This window comes from Microcaecilia unicolor, chromosome 14 (genome assembly GCF_901765095.1).
Source record: "Microcaecilia unicolor chromosome 14, aMicUni1.1, whole genome shotgun sequence".
NCBI lineage: Eukaryota > Metazoa > Chordata > Amphibia > Gymnophiona > Siphonopidae > Microcaecilia > Microcaecilia unicolor.
Window position 1 is genome coordinate 41,641,419 of NC_044044.1, and position 21,261 is coordinate 41,662,679.

The 21,261-nt window shown below is 46.4% G+C and overlaps 1 protein-coding gene across 2 annotated transcripts in view; it reads left to right on the forward strand.

Annotated features, from left to right (window-relative positions):
- Positions 1-5,294: 5,294 nt before the first annotated feature.
- Positions 5,295-21,261, forward strand: part of LOC115457834 (carbonic anhydrase 14-like) — a 29,152-nt gene continuing 13,185 nt past the window's right edge. Inside the window, exons 1-6 of one of the 2 annotated variants that reach the window (XM_030187481.1) lie at positions 5,295-5,483; positions 8,206-8,226; positions 12,556-12,735; positions 16,576-16,688; positions 19,448-19,543; positions 20,828-20,894. In XM_030187481.1, coding sequence (XP_030043341.1) covers positions 5,420-5,483; positions 8,206-8,226; positions 12,556-12,735; positions 16,576-16,688; positions 19,448-19,543; positions 20,828-20,894 — 541 coding nt within the window. In that variant the 5' untranslated portion in view covers positions 5,295-5,419. Of the gene's footprint in view, positions 5,484-8,205; positions 8,227-12,555; positions 12,736-16,575; positions 16,716-19,447; positions 19,544-20,827; positions 20,895-21,261 lie in introns of both variants that reach the window. The other variant, XM_030187479.1, reaches the window with a different exon arrangement.

Below are 21,261 nucleotides of genomic sequence, written 5' to 3' on the forward strand. Positions count from 1 at the left end.
AGGCAAAAGGATACCGCCATCTGTACTGTATGTTTAGGTCACGCAGTCTTCTTGTAAAAGGTTTCAGTTCATTTCTCCTTTTTAACGTCGCTGCTGCCACGTCTTGGTAGATTTCAATTCTATATGAGTCCCATTTAAATTCTGAGACTTGACGTGCTGCTTTTAAGATTTGTTCTTTAAGCTTAAAACTCGTAAAGCAGGCTATTATATCTTTTGATATGTTATTGCGGCTCGGGCCCAGCACTCTATGGGCCCTTTCAATCTGGACTGCCTCTGCCTCAATAGCCGTATTGTTCGCTGCCATCAATTCGGCCACCATCTTTTGGATCACCGTTATGCTATCTTGATATGTGGGCGTCTCCGGTAGCCCACGAAAGCGCAGGTTGTTCCGTCGGCCTCTATTTTCTAGGTCTTCAACCTTGGCCCATAATTGTTGTTGCTCTTTATGCAGACCTGTAATATGTTGTTCCATCTGACCCAAAGCTTCACTGTGGCCTTCCACCTGGTTTTCTGTTTCCTCCAAGCGCATCCCAAGCTCCCGAATTTCACCTCTGAGGTCAGCTTCCAGCGTGGCCACTTCTGTACGTAGCGCTTTCAGGTTTGAGCTGATTTCTTGCAGCCAGTTTTTTAGCGCTGGAGCGATCTCTCCATCTGCCTCTTCCAAAGCGGGGCGCTCAGGCGATCCTTCGCCTCGGCGCTGATTCCTCTCCTCTCGTTTTTCTTGCTCTTCGCGGGCCGCCGCCATCTTGAAGCTTGGCGCACCGTCTCCGTTCGGGTAAGCAAATCGCGCTAGGTCCAACCCCGTTGCCTTCTGATTCATATTTACCCGATTGCTGGCTGAAGGAGGGGGTATTCAGACCCGCTGGGCTTCGTTTGCCGCTGTTCGCTCGAGTTTATTAGCAGATTTCTTGCGGGGTAGCGGGAGCTCCGCTCTCAAACGTCCATTCTATCTGGTGACGTCACTTCCTCCCTCCCCACTCGTGTCTTCGTTTTTTCACTGTTCTCTAGTACTCCCCCACCATATTCTCTGTGCTCCCATGTGCTCCCTCATTATGCTTATCTGTACCCATGCTTGTCCCACCCGCCATTCCCCCTTCTCCCCCTCCCTACCCCCCATCTCCCTCCCTTCCTCGTTCCCCCCCCCCCTAGGCCACACAGTCTCTACCCACAGCATCTGCTGCGCAGAGAGAGTGCTAGTCACGTAGTGGAATGGGATCCCCCCCCTCACTGCCCCCCCCGCTCCCTTCACATCAACCCCATGCATGCACAACCATTCAAACCACATTAAAGTTCTCTAGTTAACATTTACCCTACATTAACTGTTTCTTAACTGTAACATTACCCCGCCACATAATGTTGGAGCAGTTCTCACAGCAGGCCTATACTGGTGCCTCCTCCAGCTGTTTCAGAGTTCTTTTGTGCAAGTCCGGACTCCATCAGCCATTCTGACTTGAATTTGACAATTGCGCACCTTGTAGCTGGTCCCGGGCTTCTTCTGGGGAGTGGAACGTTTTTCAACCACCCTCCATGAGGACCTTTAGTTGCGCTGGGTAAAGCAGCATGAACCTCTGTTTTTTCTGGGCCAAATGTTGGCATAACGGGGAAAACGCCTTCCTGCGCGCCTGCAACGCAACAGAGTAATCCTGAAAGATTTTTACTCCTGCGCCATCAAAGGTTAAGGTATCCCATTTTGCCCATGCTCCTCTCAATATTTCCTCTTTATGGAGGAAATTGTGGACCTTGATTATTACCGCTCTCGGTCTATTGTTGGCATTGATCTTACGTCCCAGTCTATGTGCTCTTTCCAAGCATAAAGGCCCCACGCTGTCTGATAGAGCAAATTCCAGCTTTAGCCAGTTTTCCAGCTGCGTTGACAAGGAGCGATCCGACAGCGACTCAGGGATGCCAATTATGCGCAGGTTAGATCTCCTGGATCGATTTTCCAGGTAGGTGTTCCCTTTGTAATTTCAGCTCTTTTTGTAAGTCCTGCATAGAGATTTCTCTGCCCATTGCCGAGTCCTCCAATTCGGAAACACGCACCTCCAACTCCCCCGTTCGGCGCGTGGTTTCTCCCAACTGCATTTCCACCGCTGCCAGTTGCTCCGACAATTTTAGGAGTTGCGGTTCAAGCGCAGAGTTAACCGCATCACTTATTTGCTGCAGTTGGAGCGGGTGAAACTGCGGAGGTGGCTCCTGGAGTGCGTCCGTCGCCATCTTGGGTTTTACGGGCCCGCGTGGATGGTCGACACCTTTTTTCACTGCCCTGCTGGGCGTCGCTCGTGTTTCGCGGGTCACAAAGTGGTCCATAAGCCACTCTACGTTGCTGTGCGGGGTTTATTGCTATTCAGCTGTCTTAACGTCACATTTGGATCGCGAAGGCGGCGAGAGAGCCCTGGAGAGATGGAAAAGCACAGCTTCCTCTCTCAATCCATCACGTGATCCCCTACTTTCTCCACTTTAAATCTATCTCTTCAAAAACTCTATGAATAACCACACGAACTATAGATGCCCTCTCCACATTGCACAACACAATTGTTACTCCACCAACATGTAAATTGTAAGCCACTTTGAACTGAAACTTGTTTTGGATAAGAGTGGGATACAAGAATGCATAAATTAAAGAAATAATAATAATAATTGCAGCCTTCAAGGATTGAACTTGGACAAGCCTGGATTAATAAAAAGTCACAAATGTCTTCACACATATATATATCAGGTCCTCAGGACATACCTAGCCAGTCAGGTTTTCAGGACACCCACAATGAATTGGCATGACATAGATTTGCATACAGTACAGGTAGTGCATGGGAATTTATCTCAAGCATATTCCTTGTGGATATCCTGAAAAGCTAACTGGCTGGGTTGTCAAGGACTGGGTTGAGAACCCCTGCTCCAGAGGGGATGCTATATTTTTACATAGATGCAAAAACTGTAGTTAGCCTAATCAGGGCCGGTCTTAGCAAGTGCGGGGCCCTATGCAGACCAATTTGGTGGGGCCCCATCCTAGCCCCACCTACCCTAGCTCCGCCCCCACTCTAGCTCCACCCCATTGAAAATATTATTCCATTTTTAGAAATTTTTTTATTTATGAAACTTCAAATAAAGACAAATGAAGCTAAACTTGTAAAAAAAAAAAAAACTGATGGACTCCTCATGCCACAGGGGACCCCAAATTTGCCTGAATTAGCAAGGTAGGTGCCCTGGGTCCCAGAATGTCTAACACCAGCCTTGTCCCAAAGAGGGATATAGGGAGAGAAGAGAGGAGAGGAGAGGTAATGAGTCACAGACTTAAAGATGTTGTAGGTGAGTAAGAAAAGTTTGAAGTGTATCCAGAAATGTGAACAAGCCACTGAAGTGACTTGAGAAGGAGAATTATGTTAATATAGGGAGACTAGTGGAAGATGAGTTGCACAACTGAATTTTGAATAGATGGAAGTAGAGAGAGATGGTTCAGTAAGAGAGCTGTGAACAGCAGGTTGCAATAGTCTAGTGCTATTGATCCTGGACTGAGAATATTAGTGTTTCCTCCGCAAACCTCTTTTATGCACTTTTTCTCTCACTTCTAAGTTGGTTGCCCATATTTTGGATTATTAAACTGAAAGCAGCGGGCTATATAACTGTATATTCATATCATTAGGTCCCTAGCCCCCCTGACCTCAGAGCCCCCTACTTTTGACCCCTCTATGCTACCTGTTGGTACTTTTGCCACTTTTTAGCAGAACGAGGTGAATACACTTCAGTCCTCCTTAATTAGCTCTTCTCCCCTTTCTCATCCCCCCACTCAACTCCTTCATTCATCCCCCTCTCTCGCCCTCCAGAGAGCGCTACCCAACTTCAGTCTTCCTGGTGTTCATTCAGTGCTATCGTCCTCTTCTCCCTCAAAACTCTACTCCAGAACATGAAACCCTTTGACTCTCCTCTTGATCCCTGGCACACTCACTTATTCAAGCATCTAGCATCTCATGTGTTCCCCTTATTTTTACCCATCCTTCAAATCTCTTTAACCAACAGCAGTGTTCCAAGTGCCTGGAAGCATGCTCTAGTCTTGAAACCCACCCTTGACTCCTCTGACCCTGCAAACTTCTGACCCATCTCAAACCTTCCATTCATTGCTAAAATTGTTCACTACCAACTTTGTGACTTCTTGGACAAGACCTTTGTTTTACACCCCTACCAGACTGGTTTTAGGAAGAATGATAGCCTGCAGCATCTAAGACCGGCCCTGGGCACAAACTTGCTCCAGCTCCTCCACTTGACTTTATTTTAAGTCGCACAGCACTTGCACCAGTGATGGCACAAATGAACCACCAGATCATCACTTTAATGGTTGAGTTCCATTTGCAAATCAACAAGAGCACTTTGGTTCCTTTATAAGAAAAGCTATCATCATTCATACCTTGCCTTTGAATGGCACTGGCAGTGGCACATCGATGGCTCACCTCCGACCACGCTCCAGCTCCTTTTCCCTTCCTGCTCAATGACTCCCGCCCACCCTCGCGGAAACAGGAAATACCTCATCAGAAGGAGGCGGGACATTGAGCGGGAAGGCGGAAGGGAAAAGCTGGGGTGAGCTGTCGTGCCTGCAACTGTCTGTCGGGGCCGGGCCATCACTGCAACTGTCGTTGTCCTGGGACTGGGAGGCGCCGGGAGCTGACAGCGGGCTCAGCGGGGGGGGGGGGGGCACTGGTGGCGGGAGCGATCATGATGTGGTCTGGAGCGAGCGGGATCATGATGATGATGCAGTCCAAGCGAGCGGGGGTCGGAGGGAGAGGCAGAGTTGAGGCGCACTGCACGAGGCCCCCTTAGGCGCGGGGCCCTATGCGGCTGCCTTGGTCGCCTCTGCCTAAGACTGGCCCTGAGCCTAATCAGTATATTGTAAGCCACTTTGAGCCTGCTAACATGTGGGGAAAATGTGGTATATAAACGTGCTAAATAAATAAATAAACAGAAATGTAAAACAAGTCCAAGAAAATTCTAGCTGGTAGAAAAAGAAAGGAGACCATGGAATAAGATCAAACTTAAAAGCAAGTGCAAAGGATATTATGACAAATCCAGCTGGTACTGTTGATTTCAGTCTATAAGACATCAAAAAGTGGCTTAGAAAGGGCAAGAAAAGCTTTATTTCAAATCTCAAAGAATTTCCCTGGAATCAGCAAAGGGCTGAGTCCCTGGATTTAAGGACTCCCGGGACAGGGCTGCATAGAAACTTGCCCATCAGGGACCAGCGGCCTCCAGAGCCACCTTAAAAGTGTTGAGAGAGCACTTGGGCTGCCTGAATGGAGATTGTAAAGTGGACTGAGGTCTGACTCTGGAGTGCAGAAAGGCAATCCTTTCTTCCAGGCTGTCAGGGAAATTTGTCCTTTCTGTCTCCGAGTCTCCATATGGCAGTGGACTTTACCCCTGCATATCTGGGAGGACGATGCTGCTGCTGCTAATCTTTGGCATCTTACAGATGTTACACCTGGTACTGGCTGAGGGAGATGGTGAGTGGGTGGCTTTCTGTTTGCAGAGGCACAAGTTAGGATTTGGGGAGGTGGCAAACTCCATTTAAGCCCTGGTTGTGATTTAAGACTTTTGAAAAATGGTTCACCTGCTTTGGAGGTGGCAAATTTTCCATTTATGCTCTGTCTGTGATTTAAGACTTTTGCAAAATGGTTCACCTGCTTTGGTTGTCCCGAACTGTCAGACCAATGCAGTGGATTTTTTGCACCAAAGCTTCTGGGGAAAGGGGTTCAGTCCAACTTGGACCAATGCTTTCAAAATTAGGAGAAATGGTGCTCAAAACCTGTCACAAATGCCCGGGCACTGAGCCTGCTACACAGCTGCCATCTAGAAACTAATCAACAGAAAATAAGGGGTGATCCTTTGAAAGCAGAGACCGGTCAGGGTGGCATTCCTGTGCCCTTGAGGATCTATTTGCACATATTTCGTACAGACTTGATTTTGCTGGACACATTGTCAGCCCCTCCTCATATTTATCTCCTAAACATATACTGAGGAGTCAGCAGCCCACTCTGAAACCTACCCTGAGATCTCGGTTACCCTTTGTCCTGTTGTACTTTGGTATTTGTAACTCCTTAATCCAGTTTCTGCAACCATAACGAGTATCACACTGTGTCTGTGAAGGGATTCAACTAGCAGGGGATGGGCGGGAGAGCAACCTGTCTCTTAAAAATCAGTTTTCGAACTCTAGCTAGAAGGGGTAGCGTTTCTGTGATGACCTCAGTACTGTGTATAGTATATCCAGATGTTGTTATGAGGGTGGGAGAGCGTTTGGAGGCTGCCAGACTCCTTAAAACATTGGAGAGGGGAGAGTAATGGGATACTTATTGTCTGTCCCAGTTTAGGACTAAGAATGTTCTACTGTGCAGTTTTAATCTCAAGCTATGCAACACATTCTCTCATGCAAAGTAAACATGACACACTTGAGGGGTTGAGGGGACCTCGTTGGGACCTGATCTATTCTCTACCTCTTGGGTACAGTCTGAGTTGGAGAGAAAACATTTCCTTTCCTCTAACCTCTGGAGTCTATCGTATTTGATCTTAATCATGCATTTGTCTTTGTAGGGATTTAAGATATTAGGACTCAGGTTTTCATGTTTTCTGCTGCATAACTCAAAGTCTGGCCCGGTGCCTCCAAACCATTCTGAAAATCCACTATGCCTGTGAGCTGCGGTGGCAGAGCAGGGACCGGTGGGTCCCTTAGCCCTAACTGAAGGCCAAACAGAACTGAGAGAAACACAAAGGACAGATTTAGAAGAGCTTTTCTCTAGAGAAATCTGCCACATTTGCCCCATGTCTATTGAACCCAGGGCAGGTCACGTAGCATAGGGTAGGCCCTGCTGTGGCCTGAGTATAATCCAGGAGGTGAGGAGGGAGAGGGCTCAGTGGATCTCAGATGTTTCACCTGCTCCTTGCCTTGTGCCTCAGGCAAAACCCTCAGGATTGTTCTTAAAACCCAAAAGCCCTCAGAAGAGCTGCTACCTGGTACCATTTTATCATGTCCAAAGAACCTGCAGAGATGCCAAGTTATCCATTTTTACACTGGAGAATTTTTGGCCAGACTAGGTTTTGATCTTACATCCAAAAGTGTGTGGGATCCTGGCCATTGAAATCAGTGCTGTGAGTCCCAAAATGCACCAGCCAGGATGGGGGGGGGGGGGGGGGGCAGAAATCTAGGTCTGTTCCAAAATCTCCAGCCTGGAACTGGGTGACTTGGCACCTCTGCGACTGCCAGTCATATGTGCTCAAGGCTAAATGGAAGTGTTTAAGAGGAATTACTGTTTTAATGGGAATGGAGGGTTTTCTTAATTTATAGTAAATAAACTTATTTTTCACCTGGATCTGAGAAGCACAGGCATGAAGTCCAAAGTCCACAGAAGCAAGTTTTAAGCTTACCTCTGAAAATATTTCCTGTGCTATAGAACTGGTAAGGCTCAATATTCAAAAGCATTTATCCATAAAACAGCACCTGCTATCTGGGTAAGTACTAACTGGACAGCAGGGGCAGACTGAGGGTGGTCTGGGCCCCCCCCCCACCCGCCACCTCAGACGCTGCCCCGGTCCTACCTGAGGGGTCCTGGTGGTCTCCTTGGCGGGGGGTGGGAGGCATGTTATGTCTTGACCACTGCGCTGCCAGTATTCCCCCACCTGCCGACACCGCCATGTTTTCAAAATGGCCAAGATTTCCCGCAGTAGTCTAACGGGTCTTGACAATCTCGCAAGACTTCCGCAGGGAGTCTCGGCTGCCATTTTTAAAATACGGTGGTGCTGGGTGGGAGGGAATAGTGGCAGCCCCGTGGGTCAGGCAGGAAAGAATATGTTCCCCCCCCCCCCCCCGCTGACCAACTAGATCACCAGTGGCACGCCAGGCATCCAGGCAGAGCCTCTGGGCCCTCGGGCAGTGCCCAGTTGCCTGAATGGTCAGTCCGCCCCTGTTGGACAGTGCCTCTGAATATCCCTTACAGATCTCCTCTGTACTATCCAGATATTACCTCTGAATGTCCTTCTGGACCATCTCAGCACTATCCGGATATTGGCACTGATTATCCAGATATGTTTTGACTGCTGTGTCGACTGTGATTGCTGAATATTGTCCCAGATATATAATTTGCTACTGTTTCCAGAGACAGAGCCTCATATTCTGACTGACCTTACAATCGCCTCTGCCTGCTTCCTAACACCCTTTCGTTCTTCTTCTTGTAGGTGCTCAGTGGACATACACAGGTAAGGACAGAGCCAATTTATGGAGCAAATCTGGGCAGAGATGTCTCTGCTAAATGAGGAGACAATAGATTTGCTGAGGCCAGTGCCTGTAAACTGCTTTGCTTGTACCAGGTAAAGGCAATATATCAAAAGCATTACTGAGGATTTACTATGAAGCAGATCAAAACACAGTACAAATGGAAATTTAATGTTGAGTCTGAGAGAGACATTACAGACAGATTTTTAATCTCTCCTGTCCTGGGCTAAGAATCTAACTCCCCAGGTGAATATTTCATCTTTTGTTTATCAAACAGAGAGTATATTGTGGATTTCCTGTCCTGGAGAGAAGTACTATGGATGGTTTTCTTTTAAATCTGCAGCTTTGTACAACAAACAAATTAAATGGACAAAGGGTCTCAGCCCTGATTGGAGGAGGAAGTGGCACCATTCAGGCTGGCCTCCTTTGCATCTGAATGGGGCCCTTTGCCATGGTAATTATTTTGCTGGAAACATTTTTCTTAATCAGCAAAGGCAGAGGGAAAGCCTCTCCCCCTCCCTTTATATGCCCAGGCTGGGAAGCAGAGATTCAGAAGAAGCCTCTGTGCCCCTGTGCTTCGGGCATGTTTATGACAGGGTGTTTGCCCCTTCCTGGTGAAAAGACACCACAAGCTCTCCTTCTAGCCTTAATGCCAAGAGGTGTCAGAACTGCTGGAAGTCAGGAGTCTGCAGTACTGTACCAAGGACTATGCCTGCAGTGCACAAAATGTTTCTCCAACTGTACTTAAAGTTTTTTAAGATCCTAGAAACATAGAAACATGACGGCAGATAAAGGCCATATGACCCATCCAGTCTGCCCATCCTCTGTAACCCCTAATTCTTCCTGTTCCTAAGCGATCCCACATGCTTATCCCATGCCTTTTTAAATTCTGGAACAGTCCTCGACTCCACCACCTCCACCTGGAGGCCATTCCACGCCTCCACCACCCTTTCTGTGAAATAATACTTCCTTAGATTACTCCTAAGCCTATTCCCTCTTAACTTTGTCATATGCCCCCGCATTCCAGAGCTCTCCTTCATTTGAAAAAGGCTCTCTTCCTGTACATAAATGCTCTTGAGATATTTAAACGTTTCTATCATATCTCCTCTCTTCCATCGTATACATGTTGAGGTTCATAAGCCTGTCCCTATAATTTTTGCATTCAAGACCGTTTACTAATTTCGTAGCCGCCCTCTGAACCGACTCCATCCTGTTTATATCTTTCCGTAGGTGCTGTCTCCAGAACTACACGCAGTATTCCAAATGGGGCCTCACCAGAGACTTATACAACGACACTATCACCTCCTTTTTCATGATGGTCATGCCTCTCTTTATGCACCCAAGCATCCTTCTGGCTTTGTCCGTTGCTTTTTCTACCTGTTTGAAAGCTTTAAGGTCATCAGACACAATTACCCCCAAGTCCCGCTCTTCCTTCATACACTGAAGCACTTCACCACCGTTCCCTCAAGATTTTGCAACCCAAGTGCATGACCCTGCATTTTTTGGGATTAAACCTTAGTTGCCAAATATCGGTCCATTCCTCTAGCTTCGCTAGGTCCTTCCTCATGTCATTCACACCCTCCAGGGTGTCCACCCTGTTGCAGAGTTTAGTATCATCTGCAAAGAGGCAAACCTTACCAGACAGCCCTTCTGCAATATCGCTCACAAAGACGTTAAAAAGAGCCAGCCCTAGGACTGATCCCTGTGGTACTCCACTGACGACATCCTTTTCTTCAGAGCAAGCTCCATTTACCACTACCCTCTGTCTCCTACCATTCAACCAATTTTTTTACCCAATCAGTTACTCTAGGTCCCACACTGAGGGAACTCAATTTATTTATCAGTCGCCTGTGCAGAACCGTATCAAAGGCTTTGCTGAAATCCAAGTATACCACATCAAGCGCCCTTCCCACATCCAACTGTTTGGTCACCCAGTTGAGGAAGACTGTCAGATTCGTCTAACACGTCCTGCTACCCAGGTCAGAACAGCCTTCCATGATTGGAAGGCTGTTCTGACCTGGGTTTACAGTCTGCCTCACTGACACAGACTACTCAATAATTACTGTGGATTCTTTTGGATTCGTATTAGGTAAATGAGACTTTTATTAGAGGTTCATTATTGTCTAAGATACACAAAGACTAAGCTATATAACTGAAAAGAAACAATACCTGTCTATAGTTCAAAAGAAACAATCATTTCATCACTGGTCCCTACATCCAAGCTATGCTATGAGTCTCTTGACCAGGAGAAGAAGCAATAATACATTATACGTACATCATACATTACTTAATCTCTACATCTAGGCTCTTATCAGCTGGGAGGGCCCTGTTCACAGTGAAAGGCAGGAGTCTTTTTGACCAGGAAACATAGTTCTCTGCGCAGTATGTACGTTACTCACAGATGAGCTCCCAATTTCACTGACAGAAAGTCCCTTTTTTATTAGGCTTAGAACTCATGTTCAAAGCTAAGGAAAATTACAGAATGCTTGAGAATTTCTCTGTTTTGGTAAACAAGCCATACAAAATATGTTTGAGCATGTGGGAATGTGGTCACATGTTTCTTAGTCCAGGTGGCCAGTCTGAACTCGAAACATGCTCCACCTCCCTCTTTACATACCAAATTGATTAGAGCTGTGTCTTATCTTCTTCTACATTCCAAATCATTTTTACACAATACAGAATAAACAATAATTGTAATGAGCGAGTACACCACCAGTCATCCAGATAGAGTTGAAAAGCAATCTCTAAAATCCATTACATTACACTAACTCCACCTGAACAGCATGCTCTGCAGTATCCGCACTGGAAGGAGAGTGTCTCCAGCGATGCAGCTCCTTCCCTAACACTGGCTCTGGCGCTCTGCAGTATCTGTACTGGAAGGACAGTAACATAGTAACATACATAGTAGATGACGGCAGAAAAAGACCTGCATGGTCCATCCAGTCTGCCCAACAAGATAAACAAGATAAACTGGAGACAGTGTCTCCAGTTATGCAGCTCTTCCATTATCACTGGCTCTGCAGTATCTGCACTGGAAGAACAGTGTATCCAGTGATACAGCTTCTTCCCTAACACTGGCTCTGCAGTATCCATACTGGAAGAACAGGGTCTCCAGTTATGCAGCTCTTCCACTATCACTGACTCTGCAGTATCTGCACTGGAAGGACAGTGTTTCCAGCGATGCATTTCTTCCACTATCAGTGGCTCTGCAGTATCCTCACTGGAAGGACAGTGTCTCCAGTGATGCAGCTCCTCCGCTAGCACTGACTTCAGTATCCGCACTGGAAGAATGCCAGTGCCTCCGCTAGCACTTTCAGTATCCACACTGGAAGGACAGTGTCTCCAGTGCTGCAGCTCCTCTGCTAGCACTGACTTCAGTATCTGCACTGGAAGGACAGTGCCTCCAGTGATGCAGCTCTCCTAGCAGTGGCCCTGCAGTATCCACACCGGGTAGCTAATGCCTTCAGCAATGCAGTTCCTCCCCTAGCACTGGCCCTACAGTGTCAATCCTGAAAGAGAGAACTAAAGTCAGTGACTGGAATAGAGAGGACCTAACTACATTTAAATATTTGTATGAAAACCCAGCTTTCTGCTTTATGTGATCAGAATGCCACCTCTTTTTTGTCCTCTCCCCTAGCTGTGAATCCAGAAAGACAGAGGAAATATGTCTCTTAATCTGAAAGCAGATAGGCATTTTACCAACTCCCTTGACCTCTTCTACTGCTTTGTGATGTGCATAAATGATCTTTATTTGAATGTACTGGGACCCCCTCTGGCAGTGCAGAACTGTGGCTGGTGGCAGTGCTGGATATCATCACTAGGGATGAGTCTCATTTACGTTTATTTATCTAAGAACTTACTCCTACTTTTAAAAGACTTCTACAAATCCTTAGCAGCAGCAAGCATTGGTGAGTACAGCTCTTGGCCATTGTAACCTTTGGATATTATGTCTGGCTCCACTCCTGGGAAACTGGCAGCGAGCGGTTCTCTGCCACTGTAATCTGTATTTATTATCTCTAGCGTGAAGATGGAATAAAAGTACACTAGAGAGCATTTCCACTCACAGTAAAACTTAAATGACTTTCATATTAAAAAAAAAAAGGAACAGGGGTTGAGTGAAACAAAGTGAGTGGGAGTCACAGCTACAACCCTGGCCACCTTTCTGGGCAAACTGGATGAGCCATGCTGGTCTTTATCTGCCATCATTTACTACCTTACTCCTGGGAAGCAGCAGTGAATACTGATTTACAGATAGTAGATCAATAGGTTAATCGGTGAATGAATTGATTAACTGGAACTTTTTTTCTCATCAGGCCCTCGTGGACAGAACCACTGGTCAGACAGTTACCCAGTATGTAGTGGGAAGGCACAATCGCCAATCAATATTGAAACCAGCTGTGTGATCTATGATGCATCCCTTCAACCCCTTAAGTCGCATGGATACAGAGAGCCAGAGGATTCTACTTTCCTCCTCCGTAATGATGGGCACACAGGTAGGACTGCAGCTCTGTGGGTTTTATTAGAACAGGTATCTCATGGCTCCATCTCATGTGCGTGCTTCAGACCAGCCTTTGGATAGTCACATCTCTACCTGAAGGGGAGGCTCAGCCTTCATACCCAATCCACCCCCATTCTTTTGCTGCCCAGAAATAATTCTGACACAATGAACCCACTGGATTTAGGTTTATGGATTTTTCTCTTCACCCAGGAGTTTCCATTGAGTCTCCAACTCAATCAGAACCAGGACTGGGATCCGACACCATGAATATTCATTCACAAATACCCAGGGATATCCTTTTATTTCATATTTGCTCCATGCCTCATCTGGTCATTGCAGCGATGGCCCTGGATTAGGGGTCATCGTCACACACTGTCCTGGGCACCTTCTAGAAAAATTAGAAACATAGGCCTTGTTTCTGACCACCAGATGTCGCTGTCAAGTGAGGGCCAAGACTCCCTTCCCAAGAACTGGGAATACAGCCTCTATAACATTGCCAGTCCCAAACAACCCAGGGAGTGGCATGTCCAGTGCAGTGGATGAGGACTTTGCATGCATGGTAACTTGCTGCACTTACCTTGTGGTAATTTTAAGATGATAGGCTTCTTGTAATGTTGCAGTTCGTAATAGCAGAAATGCCAAGTTACCCAGTTCCAGGCTGGAGATTCCGGGACAGTCCTAATTTTGACATTAATCCCAAGGCAGTGTGGGATTTGTAGTACCTGATCCTGCCTATTGAAATGAGTACCGCATGTCCCAAAATGTACCAGGATGGGGTGGTCAGAAATCTAGGACCGTACTCATATCTCCAGAAGTAGGGGCAGCTTTGTTTTGTGGTTTGTTCTCTGAGCATTGGGAAGGAGTAGGAAATGGCCTCATTAACATGTTTGACTATATTAGAGTGCTGTTTGTGATAATCTTTGGCATGCACATAGTTTTCCGTGCTAGAGTTCTCTGAGCATTCTGCGTTCACTAACGCGGTGCTAGTCTGGTGCTAATCAACTCTAGTGCTGGTGTTACATTTTGAGCATCACCTGTGAGTAGCTCCTCAAGCTAGATTTTTCTCAAATTTGCCCTCCTGATATGTAGTTTATTTTGGATTCAGCTCACAAAATTGAGTTACGTTCAGGTCCACTAGGGATTTCCTTGCCTCCAGAAGACTCGCAAGCTAAGATTGTACCTGAGGCAATGGAGGGTGGAGTGACTTGTCTAAGATAGCAAGGAGCCACTCTGGGATTTGAACTGGGCTTCCTGGCACACTACGCCCCTGCTTTTCAACCCTGTGCTGGAGACACACCTTGCCAGTCCCATTTTCAGGAATACCCCAATAAGTATGCATGAGATAGATTTGCATATGATGGGTCTCTGCTATACACTAATTTATCTCAGGCATGTTCATTGTGGAAATGCCGAAAACCATAGTAGCTAAGTGTGCCTCCCGGACAGGGTTGAGAAGCACTGTGGTAGGCTACTCCTGCATTACATTACTGTCTATATATATCCATGCACTTCACGTGGTATCCTATAAAACTCTCTACTATAATTTGTCCCTTACTATGGGGAAATCAACCCTATTAAATTCATGACAAGCTGCCCTCCTTTGTTCTTCATGGACAACCCACCCTACTATCCCATGCATGGCCTCCCCTGCATTCAGTCACTGCCTTCCAAGTCTTTGTCCCTTTAGGAGGGTCTTTCCAGCTGGATCAAACCCATCTCCTTCATTATTCAAGAAACCAATGGAGATCTTTTCCAACTGGCCTTTTGTGTGTGTGCACTGAGGAAAGGGGAAGAGACAAGGGGAGCAGTGAAAGGCTGAATGAGTCCATGATGCAAGAATTGGTCTAAAAGTGTTTCCCAAAGCAGTCATTTTGCAAGAAAACCCATGTATCAAAGTTTGAAGTGAAGGAGTCTAATCTAAACCAATGTATGTAAAACATACAGACACCTTTGAGACTGAGAAACCTCCACTGTACAGAGAGGTACAGCAATACTCTAGGTCATACCGCAGAATTTACCAGAAACCTCTGCCCATCATGCTGCGGACAACCATCCAAACCCATGACCATGGTGAACCAGTGCAGTTTCCACCACATTCAGTGTTTTACTACGGCAGTGACAGAAAAATCCAGTGAATGCAGCCCTAGAACATGGCTAAATCCAGTGAATCCTTTATCTCTGTTACACTCTGCTGATTAACAATCTGAGTTTTTGTCGTGTAATTCTGGGATCCGGGCTAAAATGGTGTAGCCTTGCAAACACTACAGGCAGCTAACTGCTACCACTTTGCTAGTATCTACTACAATAAAAAGCACCTCCAACGTTCTGAAGCTGACTCCGTGGCAGTGAAGGGTTGTAGGGTTCGTGCTGCCTGGGAGGGAGGGAGGAAGGGAGGGACGACGAACCTGGAACTGGGAGGGGGGAACCTGGAACTGGGAGGGAGGGACGGAGGGGGGGACCCTGAAACTCGGAGGGAGGGAGGGGGTACTCTGAAACTCGGAGGGAGGGAGGGGGTGGACCCTGAAACTCGGAGGGAGGGAGGGAGGGACCCTGGAACTCAGAGGGAGGGAGGGAGGGAGGGAGGGAGGGGGATGATGAACCTGGAACTCGGAGGGAGGATGACCCTGGAACTGGGAGGGAGAACGACCCTGGAACTGGGAGGGAGGGGGGCGCCCCGGCACACACTCTCAATCTCACACACACACACTCTCTCTCACAGACACACTCGCACCCAGTCTCACTCTCTCTGTCACACACACGCACATTCACTCTCTCTCTCACACACACTCTGTCAAACATACACACTCCAAGGAAAACCTTGCTAGTGCCCGTTTAATCTCTTCCAGAAACGGGCCTTTTTTACTAGTCTTTTAATATCATTTCTCCTGAAGGTCATTGAAGAGCATCGATATTGTCATGGCCACCCTTCTTACTGCTATTCTCCACAGAAAGACCAAGAATATGGGGACCATTAGTCTTAGGATAAACTGTACCAGAGAAAAACTTCACAGCTGTGTTTGTGTCTCAGGCTCTGGACTTCTGTGTCTGATTCCTTTCCAGCCAGGAAGGCCTTTCTCAAGACAGTCAATGACTGATGTGTTGTGCTCAACATTAGGGATTCTGTTGACCCTGATGTGACCAACCTCAGAATTATCCAGAGACGTGGCAGTGCCTGAGCTTTGGAAATCAGGTCTGAATAAAGGGACTTCAGGTGGCCTGGAAAATTTACATGCAGCATCCTTATAGAATTCCTACACCGAGAGTCCCGCTGAACAGATTGTGGAAGGATCATTAAAGAGCCACTTCACAGAGCTGAGGCCTTCTCACAGGGCATCCAGTTCATCTCACTTTGTACCATTTTCCTTCATCTGATGCTGCACCACATAAAATCTAACACCAGGTTATCCTGTTCTTCTGCAAAGGTGCTGCCTCACTTGTTGAATGAGCCTGAGCAGGCACCCATGTAAGGATCTCAAGTGTGACACACAAACTGTCCAATTTAATTTCTGGAACAATGATCTCTGTTTGTTTTCTCTCAGTTCTTCACAGCTGTAAATCACTTGGGCTTGTTTGAATTCTGTTATTGTTTTGATCTCCACCATCTTCTCTAGAAAACTGTTCCATGCACACACCATCCTTTCCAGAAAGGAATTTTCCTATAACCTAGGCTCCCTAATGTAATATAGTTTGTTTGCGTCTTCCCCTGAACATTCTCTATTGTAAACTGCTTAGATTTACTGAGATTGGTGGTATATCAGATACACGTGAAATGTCAGTGTTGTTCCTGAGTCTTCTGCTAATTAATATCTTTGTCCTTGTCATCTCCCTTGACCAGTGAAGGTGTATCTGCCTCCCAGCATGGGTCTCAGACTCCCAAACAACTACACAACAACACAACTTCACCTGCACTGGGGCAACAGCGATATCAAGGGGGGAGCTGAACACCAGGTGAACGGGAAGGCGTTCTCAGCTGAGGTAGGGGGTCATTTCTCAACATAGCCAAGGTAGTGCTTTGCTGGCCTTCCACACTGTAGCATGACCAGAATTAGGATGGCTAAACTTCACAGAGGCAAAGAAAGATTTAGAGTGAAGTCACACAGAGGTAGCTCCACTCCTGAACTCCTTGGGGGTGGGGGGAGCCACCCAGATGTCAAATTTCCTTCCCCATTTAAACTATCCTCATCTATTTAATACAGTTGGGATGATACATTCCAAGGGAGAGGCAATATAATTTTTTAGGTGTTAGATTTGCCCACATTTTTTTCAGTGGCAACTAGTAATAGACCGATATATAAGCAACACCAACAGATATGAACATTATGGGTTGAGTGCATATTTCCATAGGAATTTACCCTTTAGATTGGATGGTAGCCTCAAAAGAACACTCACTCTACCAGAGATAGAAACAGAGGAAAATGAAGGCAGATAAAGACCATGTGGCCTATCCAGTCTACCCATCCATGCCATCTACTATACCTTCCTCTCCATTATAGAGATCCTATATACTTGTCCCAAGATTTTTTTTTTTTAATTCAGATAGTCTTCATCTCCACTACCTCTACTGGAAGCATAGGAGCCGGCTCTGTGAGTGCTGTGTGTGCTTGCACCCCCAACATTGTGTCCAGCACCCCCAATAATTTTGACAAATTGGCTCCTATGAAAGGCCATTCCACAAATTCACTACCCTTTCCATAAAGAAGTATTTCTTCAGGTTACTCCTGAGTCTGTCCCTTTTTACCTTCACCTCATTCCAGAGCTTCCTTTAAACTGAAAGATGGCATGTAATGTCTAATCTCTTAGGCCAGGCAGAAATGCAGCGTCATTATTTTTGCCTTAGTCAATAAATACTATTAAAATCAAGTTAGCTGGGGTAGAATGCTGCCGTTGGGTGATTGTGGTTTACTGGCTTCCTGGACCTATCACTCAGCATCCGCCCACCTTGACAGGGTAGAGTTGCTCACTTATTCAGCAAGAAGATTAGCAGAATCAGGGAGGTTAAAGCAAGAGAGTCTCTGTTCAGTGCACTCGCATCAAGGAATGTGTGGGCCGATGGCTCAGCTTATAGCAGGCAGAAAAAAAACAAGAAAACAAGGCCTATCTGGGTTCCTCCTTCCCATTCCTTCAGCCAGGGCTGCCAGTAAGCACTGGATCCCAAAGGTCAGGCAGAACCAGCCCTGGTGTTATTCCTCTTTGTTATATCCATGGATTTAGAGACTCCACTATCCAAGAAGGGGGTGGGGGAGAGGGGAACAGAATGCTTTTTGCCAAGACCCAGAGAATCTGGCTACAGTATGAAATGAACATGAAGTTACGGTCACCACCTGGCCCAGGCCAGGCCAGGCCAGTCCTAACTATCTGATCTAATCCTGGGGTGTCCCCCCCCCCCCCCCAATCTTCAGACTTGTCGCTCTGACCTCTCTAAAACAAACTATAAGTCCCTGTATGCACTGCAGTGAAACCAGGACCAGCACAAGCATTTAGGGTTGACCTGGGTCACGTCACGTGACAACTCTAAACCAAATATTTGTGCTGTGAATGAGGATATCATAAACGTTTATAAAGTCAGTAATGGTGTTTTGGTAGATTATGAAACTTTTTACTAAGATACAGAGGTAGCTGGCCTTTCAAAAACTCACAGGTCCCTTCTACAGGCAGGGTCTGTAATGTCAGCCCTGGTCCTTTGATTTTGAATAACAAAAAAAAAGTTAATTAAACAATTAAAAAACATATTCCCCTTTCAGTCCCAGTTCAAAGCCATCAGAGCACAGCTGTATTCTGGGCAGCCACTAATCTGCTTTCCCACTGGTTGCTCTTGTATACTAATTTATTTGAAAACACTTATACAACCGCATTCCTGAGTAAACATTAGTGCAATAGGCAGGATGGGAGCATGTGATCTTTCTCTCCGGTCTTCTCTTACTCTAGGCAGGGTCAGCTCTACCACTGGTGCACTTGGTTATCTACTTGGGGCAGCAGGATTTAGGGGGATGGCACCAGCAAAGCCACTGTCAGTGTGCCGGCAGGTCCTTGAGTACCTGCATGCACTCAAAACCTGCTGCTCTTAACCCCCTTCACCTGGAAATTCACTTTGGAGGGAGTAGGATGTGGCATACTGTGAGTGACACATGCATGAGTTCTGAAAGCCCCATCACTGCTCTGTTTCCTAGAGGTAGAGTTGTGGTGGCAGGGGAAAGTGAAGAGTGAGAGATGTCAGACACAATGGGGAGAGAGGAGTAGGAGAATGCTGGACACCTGGAGGGGGAAGGAAGAGGAGATGCTGAATATGGGGGGAAGGACAAAGGGAAGGGAAATGGAGATGCTATATTATAAAGTGTAGGGAAAGGAGATGCTAGGTTACAAGGGGTCAGTAGAGAAATGCTGGACTGTGTGTATGGGGTGGGGGGTAGGGAATGGAAGGACAGATGCTGGACATCTTCCCTGGAGGGGAAGAAGAGGGGAGATGCTGAACATGGGTGGGGAGCTATAGGCAAGGGAAAAGGAGGTACTGGACCATGGAGGGGTAGGGGAAATGCTAGCCAACAGGTAGATAGAGAAGGGGAAATGCTGGACTGTGAGGGGGAGTAGGGACGGGCAGATGGTGGACTACAGGTAGAGTGTTGGGAGGGGGAGATACAGGGAGGACCCTGGTCCTAGAACTCTTTACATTCTTCTCCTGCTTCCCCCCTCCCTTTTATTATTTTTTTCAGTTACATGTTGTGCATTACAACTCTGATGATTATGGCAGCGCAGAGGAAGCCAAAGATCAACCGGAAGGCCTTGCAGTCCTTGGAGTTCTGATAGAGGTACATGAGAGATTGTGGCCCTGCCTTGCCCTCTCCACATTTCCCTGGGTTCTTCTCTCTCAACTGGTCCAGAAAGAGGTTTTGGAAACATTCTCTTCCCCCCTCCCCAAAGCTGTCAGTTGATGGAATGGGATCACTGATGGGTTTAAAATGTTTGGAGGAGGATGGGGTAGTCATCCAAAGCCCAGAAGGAGCCAATACAGGGCTGAAGTAAGGATAATACAGGTACAACCTTCCAGATAAAGTGACAAGCTTTACGTTGGGTGAGGGGTAGATCTGAAGAAGCTTCATACCTGCCAGAAAGGAGCCAGATGAGGCAGTTCAGACATCTAAATGGCACATCCTTTAATCCTCAGTGTTAAAGCTGGGATGGGCTAACCCTCCCCACCTCCTGAAAGTAAGGCTACAGAGGAGATAAAGTGCACTATATTTATTTATTTATTTATTTATTTATTTGTTTGGATTCATTTACCGTCTTTTTGAAGGAACTTACTCAAGGCAGTGTACGGTAAGAATGGATCAAACATGAGCAATAGGCAATTACACCAGTAAAAATATTCAAATAATACAAAGTATGGCATAGTTGCTACTTACAATGTCAACATAATACGTAATAGAACATTTTAATTGATAGGGATGGGTAAAGCAAAGATGGAACATATAGATAGGTAAGACAGTAAGAAGAATTAGAAAGTAAGGTGACTGATTTAAAGAAAGTTGCACATGAAGTCAGAGAGATGGTTAAATATTATCTCAGCTAAGGTAGGAGAGGATAAACATATGTCCACAGAGGCCATAAGTCAACCAGAGGACTAGCCTGACCTGTCCCTGCTCTCAGCTTTGTGAACCCCCACGATCCTGAAACTACTTGGGGGAAGTAGTTTTACTTTAGCAGTGAGAACTGGACAGGGCTCCCAGATGTTTACCAATTCCAGTCAGGGAGGGGTAATATGTAAAGTGCCTTTTCACAGTTGAAGAAGATGCTCAGTCTGGATGGAGAACATCAGCCACAAGACCTCAAATCAATCTGCCCCTTCCTTCAGGCAGAGTGACTGGTGGTCTAGCAACCTTGCCCAGATCTGTTTCAGTAGCTCACTGTTCACTTGAGTGCTTCATGCTGTCTCTCTACAAATTTTCATATTCCACTGAACAAAATGTCTGTCCAGTGGAAATTACAGGATAAAACATTACACGTTAAAAACCATTCTATTAGAACAAGTTCTCTTGTGGAGAGAATCCAGCTCAACAGATACATCCCATCCCTCTTCTCTCCCATTTCTTTAGGTTGGTGAGGGGCCGAATCTGAGCTACGACAGCATCCTCAGCTACCTGGAAAACATTAAGTATCCAGGTAAGGTATGAATGCACAGGAGATTCTGGAATGAGGGATCAGAAGATGAGGGTGAAGGGGGGATAGGGGTAATTTAAGCAAGGCTTTTGTTTTACAGAGAGCAAACGTGGTGGAAGGAAACCTGGAACAAGCACCGAGGGAGAGGAACAGAGTGTAGAACTGTGCAGTCAGTGTAGATGGGCAAATTGGATACATTAAATATAGTCTTTATCTGCTGTCATGTTGTTTCTATGAACCCAGAGAGTTACCCTCACCTCCCAAAAGCATATGTACCTGTGAGGCACACACCGCTGCAGGAAATCCAGAACCAAGTTACCCAATTCCAAGGGGGAGATGTTAGGCCAGTCCTGGCTTTCTAACAACTTTA